General features: G+C 39.9%; 2 protein-coding genes across 8 annotated transcripts in view; one reads left to right on the top strand and one right to left on the bottom strand.

The window, feature by feature from the left end:
• Nucleotides 1–13517, top strand: part of FAIM (Fas apoptotic inhibitory molecule) — a 33025-nt gene extending 19508 nt beyond the window's left edge. For 6 of the 7 annotated variants that reach the window (XM_032144373.2, XM_032144375.2, XM_058433621.1 and 3 more), the window contains 4 exons: nt 1218–1350; nt 1998–2226; nt 9019–9068; nt 13101–13517. In XM_032144373.2, coding sequence (XP_032000264.1) covers nt 1218–1350; nt 1998–2226; nt 9019–9068; nt 13101–13250 — 562 coding nt within the window. In that variant the 3' untranslated portion in view covers nt 13251–13517. Of the gene's footprint in view, nt 1–1213; nt 1351–1997; nt 2227–9018; nt 9069–13100 lie in introns of all 7 variants that reach the window. The other variant, XM_032144378.2, reaches the window with a different exon arrangement.
• Nucleotides 13257–13552, bottom strand: part of LOC116462074 (peptidyl-prolyl cis-trans isomerase A-like) — a 6967-nt gene continuing 6671 nt past the window's right edge. Inside the window, exon 2 of the mRNA XM_058433733.1 lies at nt 13257–13261. Within this exon, the coding sequence (XP_058289716.1) occupies nt 13257–13261 (5 nt within the window). The remainder of the gene's footprint in view (nt 13262–13552) is intronic.

Raw genomic sequence — 13552 nt, 5'->3', positions numbered from 1 at the left:
AACCCTTAGCCTCTCTAAGCCTCATCCGTAAAATAAGGATACTTATAGTAGCCATCTCATGGTGATTCTATGCGTTAATATATTTAAAGCTCTTAGAACAGTGACTGGCGCATAGTTATCACTTAATAGCTGTTAGCTATGATTATTATTACTGTAATAAATGATACTTCTGTCAAAGCTAAAAAGATACACCAATATCAAAATATTAATTAGATATTATATATGTATTATGTCATTCACATAGGATATATTGACATCAAAAATATATGTTGAAGTATATGCCAGCAATCTCTGACAAACCAAAATCCTTTATTTATTTCTTATTTTTGAGACAGTCTCACTCTTTCACCTGGCCTGGAACGTGGTGGTGCAATCATGGTTCACTGCAGCCTCAACCTCCTGGGCTAAGGTGGCTCTCTCACCTCAGCATCCCAAGTAGCTGGGACTCCAGGCATGCACCATCATGTGTGACTAATATGTTTGTAGAGACAGGGTTTTACCATGTTGTCCAGGCTGGTCTGGAACTCCTGGGCTCAAGTAATCTGCCCACCTCGGTCTCCCAAAGTGCTGGGATTACAGGCATGAGCCCTTGCACCCAGCCCAAAGTCCTTTATTTGTTTAAAATAAGATTTCCTGTAATAATGCCAAGAATATTTTTCATAACATTTAAAAATTATTTTTATCTTTATTATAGGGCATTTCTTCCATGACTTTTTTCTGTCTTAGTATAATAAATTGGAAGCTTTTTGTTAAAACAAACCCCTAGTATGAGTTTAAGTATGGGAGGTTTGGAGAGTTCTTGTTTTAGAGTGATTAGACCTGAAAAAGAGAGATAAAATTAAATACCATGGTTTTTACATGGGAGCTGGTGGGAGAAGAATAAAGACTTTTTATTGACCTTTCCACCCATTATACTGTATCCTAATCTAGAATACTGACCAGGATAAACTGATGCATTCTTAATCCTATTAATATTAAGGTGGCTTTTTTTAGAAGTAATCGGACTATGTACCCATATATAGCAGTTGTATCTTAAAGGAAGAGTGAACAAGAGGGAGAAAATAGTTAATGTACTGTGAGTAGAATTTCTTAGGTACTGTCACTTTAACATTTTGACATTTTAGAGGTTTTAATCTAGTATTTTCATCTTGGAAGGATTAATTGGTTATTTAATTAGTATTTTGGCCTACTATAATTGCTTTATTTTATTCCTTTAGCCCTCCTTACAGCCTAGAAAAAATGACAGATCTCGTAGCTGTTTGGGATGTTGCTTTAAGTGACGGAGTCCACAAGATTGAATTTGAACATGGGACTACATCAGGCAAAAGAGTAGTATATGTAGATGGAAAGGTAGGAAGAAAATACGTTACTTTGTAAAATATGATATATAGAGAAACTTGATTTTGTTAAAGTAGCATCTTCATATGTGAATTCAGGGCTTTTTTTTCTTATAGTCATGTTTTTGATCTGTATCATTTTGTTGTGTAAAGCAAACATAGTTATAGAATTCATGGAATATAGCATGTAATATTTAAACTTAAAATGCTTTTATTTTCTAAAACCTTGGCATCATAAATTAATAAAATTATATCTTTTTTTTTTCTTTTTTTTGAGACAGAGTCTCGCTCTGTCACCCAGGCTGGAGTGCAGTGGCGGGTCTCGGCTCACCGCAACCTCCATCTCCTGGGTTTAAGCGACTCTCCTGCCTCAGCCTCCCAAGTAGCTGGGATTACAGGCACCTGCCATTATGCCCTGCTAATTTTTTGTATTTTTAGTAGAGACGGGGTTTCACTGTTGGCCAGGCTGGTCTCAAACTCCTGACCTCATGATCTGCCCGCCTCAGCCTCCCAAAGCGCTGGGATTACAGGCATGAGCCACCGCGCTGGGCAATAAAATTATATCTAAATGGCATTGCCTTTGTTCACTTTACGTTATTTCTAAAATTAGATATCAATTTTTCTTCCATTTGTTTCATATTTTTCTATTTTATTATGTAGGAAGAGATAAGAAAAGAGTGGATGTTCAAATTAGTGGGCAAAGAAACATTCTATGTTGGAGCTGCAAAGACAAAAGCAACCATAAATATAGACGCTATCAGTGGTTTTGCTTATGAATATACTCTGGAAATTAATGGGAAAAGTCTCAAGAAGTATATGGAGAACAGATCAAAAACCACCAATACTTGGGTATTACACATGGATGGTGAGAACTTTAGAATTGTTTTGGGTAAGTTAGTGCTGTTTGCGCAGAACTTTTTTTTTTTTTTATAATGTCTGTTTAATTCCTGTAACTATTCAGACCTTCTATGGAGGTTTGAAAAGAAGAGGGAGTGTAAGTGCAGGTGTATTTCATTTGTTTAAAAACATTAAAAAAAATCTTTTTGTTTCCCATCTGCTTGGGATTGTCTAGCAGGTGTGTATATTGTCCAGCAGGTGTATTTCTAATGTGTCCTGAGTAAATGAAGCATTCATTTAATCTACCATTTTATATATAAGATATCTTAAGCCAGGTTTTATAGTGATGGATCTGAGGATTATAAATTTAGGTTTTTAAAAAATGTAATATTGCCAGGTGCAGTGACTCATGCTTGTAATCCCAGCACTTTGGTAGGCAGAGGTGGGCGGATCACCTGAGATCAGGAGTTTGAGACCAGCCTGGCCAACATGGTGAAACCCCATCTCTACTAAAAATACAAAAATTAGCAGGACATAGTGGCACATGCCTGTAATCCTAGCTACTTGGGAGGCTGAGGCAGGGGACTTACTTGAATCCAGGAGGCGGAGATTGCAATGAGCCGAGATCGCACCACTGCATTCCAGTCTGGGTGACAGTGACAGAGCAAGACTCCATCTCAAAAAAAAAAAAAAAGTAATATTGATGTAGATTTTGGTATTATTTGGTATTTCTCTTTATAAATATATCTTAAAGGCAGTTGGAAATTTAGGATTTATCAGTAAGAAAGCAATATTTTCCTAGATAACAATAGGCTTAGGACTGCATCAGATCAAAATTATCAAAGTCTAGGACTTTTTGAAGAGTTTTTTTTGTTTGTTTTTCTAAGCTTTCCTGTTTGGGTTTCTCTTTTCTTATGGGAAACAAATCTTTTCTTTGCCCATATTCCTATGTCTGTTAGCAGTTTTACTCATGTTCTCTATTGCTTGGAATTCTTGTCATTCTTTTATGTTTTTGAGACAGAGTCTCACTTTGTCGCCCAGGCTGGAATGCAGTGGTGTGCACGAACATGGCTCACTGCAGCCTTGTCCTCCTGGGCTCAAGTGATCCTCCAGCTTCAGCCTCCCGAGTAGCTGGGACCACAGGTCCATGTCACTATGCCAGGCTAACTTTAAAAAAATTTTTTGTAGAGACAGGGTCTCCCCATGTTGCCCAGGCTAATCTCGAGCTCCTGGGCTCAAGTGATCCTCCTGCCTCAGCCTCCAAAAGTGCTGGGATTACAGGTATGAGCAGCTGTGCCCACCCTTCTTTTCATTCTTAACAACAATATTCTTGGGAGTCTGTTGTCCTGTTCTCAGTATCCAAGTCTGCTGCTTTGTGGCCACCCTAGGCTTTCTTTCATGGAACTCTTTTGTTCTTCCAGTTACTGAACCCCACATCTCCTGCTTTCATCTTTGTTTACTGGAATATATCCTTAGGTAATCTCCTGATAAAGGGTGTCTAAGAAATAAACATTACTTTGATCCTCATGCTAAGTTGATAGTTTTGTTCAGTACAGAGTTTTAATTTCAAATTCACTTTCTCTCAGAATTTTTGAAACCCTTATTCCAGTAGCTTCTCTTCATTGTTTTAAATGAAAAGTTTTGTGCCAATCTGAATCTCATTTTTTTCTTTCCAGAAGGTTTTGGGAGCTCATCTTATCCGTTATATTTCCAAATTTCATAGTGATATGTTTAGGAATATAGTTACTCAACCTGCATTAAAGTTTTAGAACCACTGGATCTCATTAATAATGGAAATTTTAGTTTTTAAAAGGATTATGATTAGTGTTAACACACTTGAACATATGGGACTTTAAAAGATGATGAAACCAGTCCTTTAAATTAATTTTAGGTACTTAATCAGCTGCTTTGCCAACTTGTAATACAATTGATATTAACTTTTCCTAGGAGAAATGGAAGAGACTACCTGAGCTATGCCTAGCATACAGTTAGTTCTCTTTTAAATGTCCAGGGGCCTCCTTATCTACTTGTGAATTATCTCGGGTCTTTAAAAAATCTATTTTTCTCCTTTTACTCCTTGTCTGCCTTTACTCTTCTCTATCCATTTGCAATCCCTCATGAGCCTGGAAATGAGACAGAGTTCAGCCCAAACTTGTCCCTTTTGCTGTTTGGAAGGGGCAAGGGACCAGAGTTGTTTACTGAGGTAAAGGCAAAATTGCCTATGTTATTGATATTGCTTGCACTTCTACTTCCAGGATCCATCAAACTTTGGACTATGCTGACTACAGCCTACATTTTACAGATTAGTTATGAAGAATGCAGGCTCCAGGATCAGAGCTGTGTGATGGGCAAATTCCTTAACCTCTGAACCTTGGTTTCCTCATCTGTAAAATGGGCATAATGTAACTCCCTCACAGAGTTGTGATATGAGTGAAGTTTAATTGATTTAGTACATGTAAAGTACTTAACAGTGTTTCTCACATTGTGAATTCTTTAAAAATATTATTTGTCAGCCAGGTGCAGTGGCTGACATCTGTAATCCGAGCACTTTGGGAGGCCAAAGTGGAGGATTGTTTGAGCCCAGGAGTTCGAGACCAGCCCGGGCAACATAGGGAGACCTCATCTCTGCAAAATATATTTAAAAATTAGCTAAGTGTAGTGGCACATGCCCGTAGTCCCAACTACTTGGGAAGCTGAGGCGAGAGGATCACTTGAGCCTAGGGGTTCAAGGTTGCAGTGAGCTAAATTGCACCACTGCATTCCAGCATGGATGACAGAGTGAGACCCTGCCTCAAAATTATAATAATTTGGCTGGGCGTGGTAGCTCACACCTGTAATCCCAGCACTGTGGGAGGCCAAGGCAGGTGGATCACTTGAGAGCGGTCACTTGAGAGCGGGAGTTCAAGACCAGCCTGACCAACATGGTGAAACCTGGTCTCTACTAAAAATACAAAAATTAGCTGGGCGTGGTGGTGGGCACCTGTAATCCCAGCTACTTGGGAGGCTAAGGCAGGAGAATTGCTTGAGCCTGGGAGGCGGAGGTTGCAGTGAGCCGAGGTCGCGTCACTGCACTCCAGCCTAGGCGACCAAGCAAGACTCTGTCTCAAAAAAAAAAAATTGATAATAATTTAAAAATATTATTTGTGGTGATTATTACTAATCATGGGCAAAGAATGGGCTTCTCTAGAGTCTCCTGGTAAAATTCACTTTTATATGTTATGTGGCAAGTTTCAAATAACAATATTATATGACTTGCTAAATTTTATATTGAGAAATTAGAGCAAGGCCACAAAAAAGCTTTGAATAACAAAACATTATGATTTACTGAGGTCATATTATGTGCCAGATACTATACTAGGCACTTTATATAATTATTCCTAACCCTTATAACAGCCTATGGGAAAAGTGGTATCATCTTCATTTGCCCCTGAGGAAATGGACACTCAGAGTGGTGGTGACTTGCCAAAGGGTACTGCTAGTAAAGAGTGATGCTGAGACCTGACCTCAAAGATCATGTGCATTTTTTTTCACCACCCCAAAAATGTGAGGCATATAAGGGCAATGAAAACAGGGTTGGTTAGCATTCTTAGCTCTTGTAGTCTCCACACCACTGAATACCATGGGAGGAAAATAAAGCTGGCAGGAGGAAAGTACATATGAAACTTCATGATGGAAGGAAATTCTCTTTCTGTTCTGAAAAGTTTCTCTTCTCTGATAGCATTTACAGAACATAACCTGCTCAGGACTCACCTGGGAAGTCCCTAGCTATTGTTCATGTGGCTGAGGGAATCCGCAGGCAGGTAAAGAGGAGATGCTCCAAGATGAACATGCAGCAGCACCTCCCATGAGTCACTAAATCCACCGCTGAGTCATAATAGATTTGAAATTTTATCAGCTAGATATGTCCTTTTATTAACATATCGTTTTGAATAGGTTACATACTCAAGATTCAGAAATCAAAATGCTATTAAAAGACACATTGAAAAGTCTTGCTTCCATCCCTGTTCCCATCTGCCATGTTCCCCCATCAAGATAACCATTTTTAGTGTCATTCTAGTGTTTCTTTATTCAGATTCAATCTTTATTCAGATTCAGATTCTTTATTCAGATTCATTCATATTCTCTCTTATCACATAAAAGCATCTTGCTTTATTCACTTATTATATTCCGAAGATCCTTTTACATCAGAACCTAAAGAACTTTTTCATACTTTTTTATAGCTGCAGAGTAAATTTCAAGAGTAAATAGTGTATTTAGCTCATTCCCAACTGATGAACACTTGAGCTGTTTCTAATCTTTTGCTGTTAGAAGCAATGCTGCATGAATAGCTTTGTTTGCATGCCTCTTGGAACAGGACACATATTATATTAGTACACATTTCTGGAAGTAGGAAAGTAGGACTTCTATTCTTCTGGGTCAAAGACCAATTGTATTTGTCATCTTAATAGGTTTTGCCCATTTGCCTTCCATGGTACTTTTACCATTTTGTACCCCCATTAGCTATTTTCCCCAGGTTCTCCAGCAGAACATGTAGCCAAACTTTTGGATTTTTTGGCATCCTGCTAGGTGAAGAAATGGTATTTCAGGGTTGTTTTTATTTGTCTTTTTCAAAAGTGAGGTTGAGTGTCTTAGGTTTAAGTTTCTTTTGTATTTCCTTTCTCATGATGCCTGTTCATGCCCTTTGCCCCATTTTCTTTTGGTTGTTGGTCTTTTTCTCCTTGATTTCTCATAGTCTTCACATTAGTAAGTTTAGTCCTTTGTTCATGCTGTGAGTTTGACATATTTTTTTCCGAGTTTGTCATTTATTACATGACTTTGCTAATGTGTGTGCATTTTCTTCAATTGTGCTGTGGCTTGACTTTTTTTTTTTTTTTTCCAAGACAGGGTCTCACTCTGTCGCCCAGGCTGGAGTGCAGTGGCGCAATCTCGGCTCACTGCAACCTCTGCCTCCCAGGTTCAAGCAATTCTCCTGCCTCAGCCTCCCGAGTAGCTGGGATTACAGGCACCCGCCACTACGTCCAGCTAATTTTTTGTATTTTTAGTAGAGACGGGGTTTCACCATGTTGGCCAGACTGGTCTCGAACTCCTGACCTTGTGATTTGCCTGCCTCAGCCTCCCAAAGTGCTGGGATTACAGGCATGAGCCACTGCGCCCAGCCTTTTTTTTTTACTTTTATGTAGTCAAATTTAATACATTTTCTTTTAGGGCTCCTGGATTAGTAGTGTTCTTCAGAGGCATGGTAATACGCTATTGTAGAAACTCTGAGTACACGCACATGTTCAGTGAGCATAGCAAGTAAAATACCAGTTTCCACCATCCTTGTGGTTTATCATAGCACTGTGTGCACTGATCATGTCTTGGGACAAGTTGAGTTTACCTGCACCTGTGACTGCAGCAGCTTTCTACTAAGGCTGCCACTGAGGTTTCTCCTGCCCATATCTCCTGGACCCCTCTGGCTTTCTCTTTTTCCACCTAGTGCACCTCAAAGGCTTTTCTCCCATCTCTAAGTGAGGCTTCCATCTCAAGGTATGGGGAGGGAAAGAACCCCCTTTAGACTGTGTTCCTGGAGCAGATGGCCAGGCAGTCAGACCCTGGACTGGCGCCTCAAACCTGACCCCCGGACTCCTTGTGCACATAACAGGCCATACTTCCTTCTCTTCTTCCCTGTAATACCCAAAGCTCAACTTCCGGCTTCTTGATTAGTGTAGTCTTCTCTCCTGCTACTCCTCAGGACACTAACATTTGCAAGGGGCTCTGGGGACTTCTCCACCCTGAGGTGAGCTATGGCAAGTTAACTGATCCATTTAAGTGTGTCGGGGCAGCATTTTGTTCCATATTGTTCCTTAGTGTGCAGTCCACCAGGTATACCTATTTTTTACTTGTAATCCAATAATTTTTCTCTAAAGTGAAACCATTATGAAAAGGAGTAGACATTATTGTACTACCTAGTAAGAAGCTGGACTAGATTTCTAAAGCGGACATGCTGTCTATCCTATATAAACCCTGTGGCAGCTGCTTTCAGTGGTCTCTTTGTGCCATCATCCAGTTGGGTGAGTGTGGGAGGCAGGGGAGTCATCTGGTCAATATTGAAGGGCATTTTGTACGGAAAGGTCAATCCTCACATTCATCTGTATGCATCCTTCTTTTTTATTTATTTATTTATTTATTTATTTATTTATTTATTTATTTATTTATTTTTTATTTATTTATTTATTTATTTATTTATTTATTTATTTATTTATTTTTTGAGATGGAGTCTTGCTCTGTTGCCCAGGCTGGAGTGCAGTGGTGCGATCTCAGCTCACTGCAAGCTCCGCCTCCCAGGTTCACGCCATTCTCCTGCCTCAGCCTCCCAAGTAGCTGGGACTACAGGCACCCACCACCACGCCTGGCTAATTTTTGTATTTTTAGTAGAGATGGGGTTTCACCGTGTTAGCCAGGATGGTCTTGATCTCTTGACCTCGTGATCCACCTGCCTCAGTCTCCCAAAGTGCTGGGGTTACAGGCGTGAGCCACCGCACCCGGCCTGTATGCATCCTTCTTTAAAGATTGTCCTTTTGGATTCATTTTGTTTCATAAGGCTTCATCAATTTGTATTAGGACCATAACTTTCTCTTAAAAGGTGGTTTTGTTTCATTATAGTTTTATGAACAAAGAACAAACACAGCTTCTTCAAATTTTAGGAGAGTCTCCAAGCCATGAAAGCCATGAAAAAGTGTTGTTGGGTTTTGGAATATTAATAAGAGTTTTAGAGATCTGGTATATCAATCCTCTCCTAAAGTAATAAATAGGAAAAGTTAACTTCACAGAATTATAACTTAAAGTTTTTATGTTACTTTTACAGAAAAAGATACTATGGATGTATGGTGCAATGGTAAAAAATTGGAGACAGCGGTAAGTTGACTATTTGATGACTCTAAGTGCCATCTGTCTAAGTTACCATTGAATTGTTGCTGCATTTCCTAATTATAGAGATTTTATAATGAACCAAAGCCCTCTTGATAAAAACAAAAAAGGGATTAAGTACTCCTGACTCCAGATTCTGAAAACCTTTGCTAGACGGTGCCTGGTACCGTGAGTTTGGAAACAACTTATGTTCTTAGCTGGCACCAGCTTCATACTCTCCCTTTCCTGTCCTGGACCAGGCTCTAGCATAGCAAGTAAAATTCCAGTAAAAAGAGCGCCTAGCTAAAAAATTATATCCCCAAAGGTTGGTGTCCTCTTGTGTTTATCCATTTGAAGTGGTGCGTTATCACTGCTTCTCAAACTTGCATGCACAGAAATTGCCTGGGATCTTGTTAAAATGCTAATTCTAACATTTCCCTAGGTGCTGCTAATGCTACTGGTCCACAGATCACACTTTAGGAATGCTTTGTACCATACACTCAAAGCAGATGGTTCTTTTCTGAAAGCGAGATTTTTGTAAAATGAGTGATACAATATCAGATGATGCAAAGGTAGATGAACAGCAAAGGGCACTCTCAGGAACCCCAGAGGACAAGTGCAATTTTAGACCAGCAGTGCCAATGCAGGGAGAAAGAGGCTACCCCAGTGACTATGGCCAGGCACACTGAAATCCCCATCTAGATAGACTCCAGTGTGTTTGCCTTTTGCTATCAGGTGCTTGGATTACTATGGCTGTGGATGGGATGAATGTAGGAGTGAACTTCAAGCAGGAATGAAACAGTAGTAGTGTGCACAGGGGAGAGGGTGGGAAACAGAAAGTGTGGGACTAGGAGCCGAAATCACTGGGTGGTAATCCCCATGTCTTATGGGGTCTGCGGGCCAAGCAGGGAGTGCTATCCCTGGGACCCACCTTTCATGCTGGCTCCAGATGTGAACATCAGGGCTAGAGATAATTGGAAGCTCTCTTCTCTGGTCACATTTTGCATGTTGTAGTTGCTTTTATCTCATTTGTATAGTATAGGTTTAAGACAGTGAGAAAAGGTGCTTTTGGTAGTTGGAGGAAAGGAGGTCTGGGATTAATTCATTCAGAAGACCACCTAGAACCTACTTGGTCTGATAGCTGTTTCTGAGGAGGTGACAAAGCCAGAAATCAAAAATTACAAAGATGAAGCCACACGTGGTAGCACAGGTCTGTAGTGGCTTCCTACTTGGGAGGCTGACCTGAGAGGAATCCTTGAGCCTAGGAGTTTTAGGCCAGCCTGAGCAACATAGTGAGACCCATCTCTAAGAAAATTAATCAATAAATTGAAATTTAAAAGCTACAAAGATGAATGCTTTTCTGTTTCTGAGTCCTGAAGAATTTAATTTGGGCTCACTCAAAATTGAGTGCTTGAGCTGCTCTCTGGGTTAAATCTACTGACAGAGACTTCTTTTATGCAGAGAGGCTTGGAGAGTGTTTCAGTATTTTATGGCCCCCTTTGGAAAAACTCCAGTTACCACTAACATGGCTCAGATACCTACTGTGTGCCCAATGCCATACCTGGTGGTTCTTCCTGTTCTTTTTTTCCTACCCTGGAATTCTCTAGATAGAGAATCAGCACTTTTGAATCGCATTTCCTCCCACACTCAAGAAATTTTCCAGTGCACATGTAAAGATAATGCTGTTTTATGGTATTAAGAATGTGATTGTACTGGGCGAGGTGACTCATGCGTGTAATCCCAGCACTTTGGGAGGCTGAGACGGGCAGATTCCTTGAACCTAGGAGTTTGAGACTAGTCTGGGCAACATGGCGAAACCCCTCTCTACTAAAAATACAAAAATTAGTAGAGCATGGTGGCACATGCCTGTAGTCCCAGCTACTCAGGAGGCTGAGGTGGAAGAATTACCTGAGCCCAGGGAGGTTGAGGCTGCAGTGAGCCAAGGTTGCACCACAACACTCCAGCCTCGGTAACAGAATGTGAGACCCTGTCTCAAAAAAAATAAAATGCAGTTGTAACTTTGGGAGGCCGAGATGGGAGGATCACTTGAGGCCAGGAGCTCATGACCACCCCAGGGTGTTTGATGAGACCCTGTCTCTATAAATTTTTTTTTTTAAGTTAGCTGTGTATGGTGGTGTGTGCCTGGTCCCCACTGCTCAGGAGGCTGAGGCAGGAGGACTGCTTGAGCCCAGGAGTTCAAGGCTGCAATGAACTACAATTGTACCCCTGTACTCCAGCCTGGGTGGCAAGAGCAAGACCCTGTCACACACATACACAAAGAATGTTGTTGTGGTTGTAAAAAGGTGAAAATAATATTTATCCACATGTCTTTGTTTTGTAGTAGTTAACAGGAAACTACATGTGTTTGGAAAATAGCTCTTTATAACACAATTGCCTTCTCATTCTAACTGCAACCTAGTTTGCAGGGCAGTTTGGGCAGCTCCATATCTAGGCAGCCTTCCCCAGTACTGTACGTACCCACAACAAACTCATCTGGTTGCCTGTGAGTTACAGCTTATTTTCTCCTTTTTATCTCAAAGCATCGTGCCAAAATTATATATTTGTCCAATTGCCAAGAAGCTACTTGTATAGATTATATTACCTAACCCTTGCCCTTTCTTTCGAAGTCCTTTTTCAAGGCTCAGTATTAAAAATGGGGACAAGAACACACTGCACCCAAGGACATGCTTGTGGTATTCAGCACACCTCCCATAAGGAGCCACTGGCCACATCCTTCCCAGAGCTAGGAAAAGGCTTCTCTACCGGAGGCATCCTGTGCCTTCTTTGGCTTGGTATTGTTAACTGGGGGGCCTTGTTCTATCTACTTTGGCTGCCAGGAAGCTAATAGCCAGAGGGTTTAAGTCTGATTTTCGGTTTCTTTGCTTTCTGGCATAAATCTTTTTTTTTATCCTCTAAGCCTCTTCTTCCTTCCTTCCTTCCCTGTGCTACCTGGCGCTAATCTTTTTACTCTAGATCACTGCTACTCAATCAAAGTATAATATGAGGCACAGATAGGACCTTCATGTGTAATTTTAATTTATCTAGTATCCATATTTGAAAAAATTTTAGGTGAAGTTAAATATTATATTTGATTTAAATCAATATACCAAAAATATTATTTAACATGTAATCAGTATAAAGTTACTTTATACAATTTTTTGTTTCATACTAGGTCTTCTAAATCCAGTGTCTATTTTATATTTAAACAGCATATCTATTTTCAGACTAGTCAATTTCAAGTGCCCAATAGCCAGCCACATGTGGCCAGTGGCTACTGTATTGAACAGAACAGGTATAGGTTTAGTGGTGTTTGGTTTTGTTATCTGTATATTTTATTGTAAGCCACCTTATACCCGGAGGAATCAGATTTTCAGAGTGGCTAAGAACACTCCATCCCTGGCTAGATGCAGTGGTTCACACCTGTAATCCCAGCACTGTGGGAGGCTGAGGCAGGTAGATCACTTGAAGTATATTATAAATAACTAATAAATGTCGTATTTATCATTTTTATTTTTGAAAACATATGTTATAGACACATAGCCATGAGGTTTATATTCCTCCCCCAAGAATTTAAGATTTTTTTTTTTTTGAGACAGAGTCTCGCTCTGTCACCCAGGCTGGAGTGCAGTGGCGTGATCTCGGCTCACTGCAAGCTCTGCCTCCCGGGTTCACGCCATTCTCCTGCCTCAGCCTCTCTGAGTAGCTGGGACTACAGGCGCCCGCCACCACGCCCGGCTAATTTTTTTGTATTTTTAGTAGAGACGGGGTTTCACCGTGGTCTCGATCTCCTGACCTCGTGATCCACCGCGCCCAGCGAATTTAAGATTCTTAAGGATTGTAGGGGTTATAAAAAGGAAACTTTCAATTCATAACAGAAATGTAAAAGCATCTAAGTACAAGCTTTAGACTTTGTTTTTCAAAGCTTATTGTTTAACTAATACATTATTTTATTGTACTACTAGTACTTTTAGATGGTGTGAATGCCCTAGACAGAGATAAATGTTTCTGCACCACTAATTCCTTCTTCTTTTGTTGCTCCAGGGTGAGTTTGTAGATGATGGGACTGAAACTCACTTCAGTATCGGGAACCATGACTGTTACATAAAGGCTGTCAGTAGTGGGAAGCGGAGAGAAGGGATTATTCATACTCTCATTGTGGATAATAGAGAAATCCCAGAGATTGCAAGTTAATGAATTTTAATCTTAAGAAGTAAAGATCAGGACTTTTTAATTACTGTGGTAATTAAATGTGTTCATTATGTACTTATCAGTACATTTAGTCTACAGTGTTTTAATTTTTTTAAAAGTTACATGAAACTGTAACATTCCAAGGGTCAGGAAAAAACCAATTATGTATAGTCATAAAATTACAATTTATGATGCAAATAATGTAAAATGTTTTAAAGACAAATGGCAAATAAGATAGATATGGACCAAAGTCACTAATGTTTTACAACAGTAACCTTTACTATAATAAATACTTTAAAAAAAAA

The sequence above is a fragment of the Hylobates moloch genome, unplaced genomic scaffold, assembly GCF_009828535.3.
Source record: "Hylobates moloch isolate HMO894 unplaced genomic scaffold, HMol_V3 SCAFFOLD_22, whole genome shotgun sequence".
NCBI classification, from domain to species: domain Eukaryota; kingdom Metazoa; phylum Chordata; class Mammalia; order Primates; family Hylobatidae; genus Hylobates; species Hylobates moloch.
The sequence above is the reverse complement of the archived record's forward strand: the minus strand, read 5'-3'. Positions and strand labels throughout refer to the sequence as shown.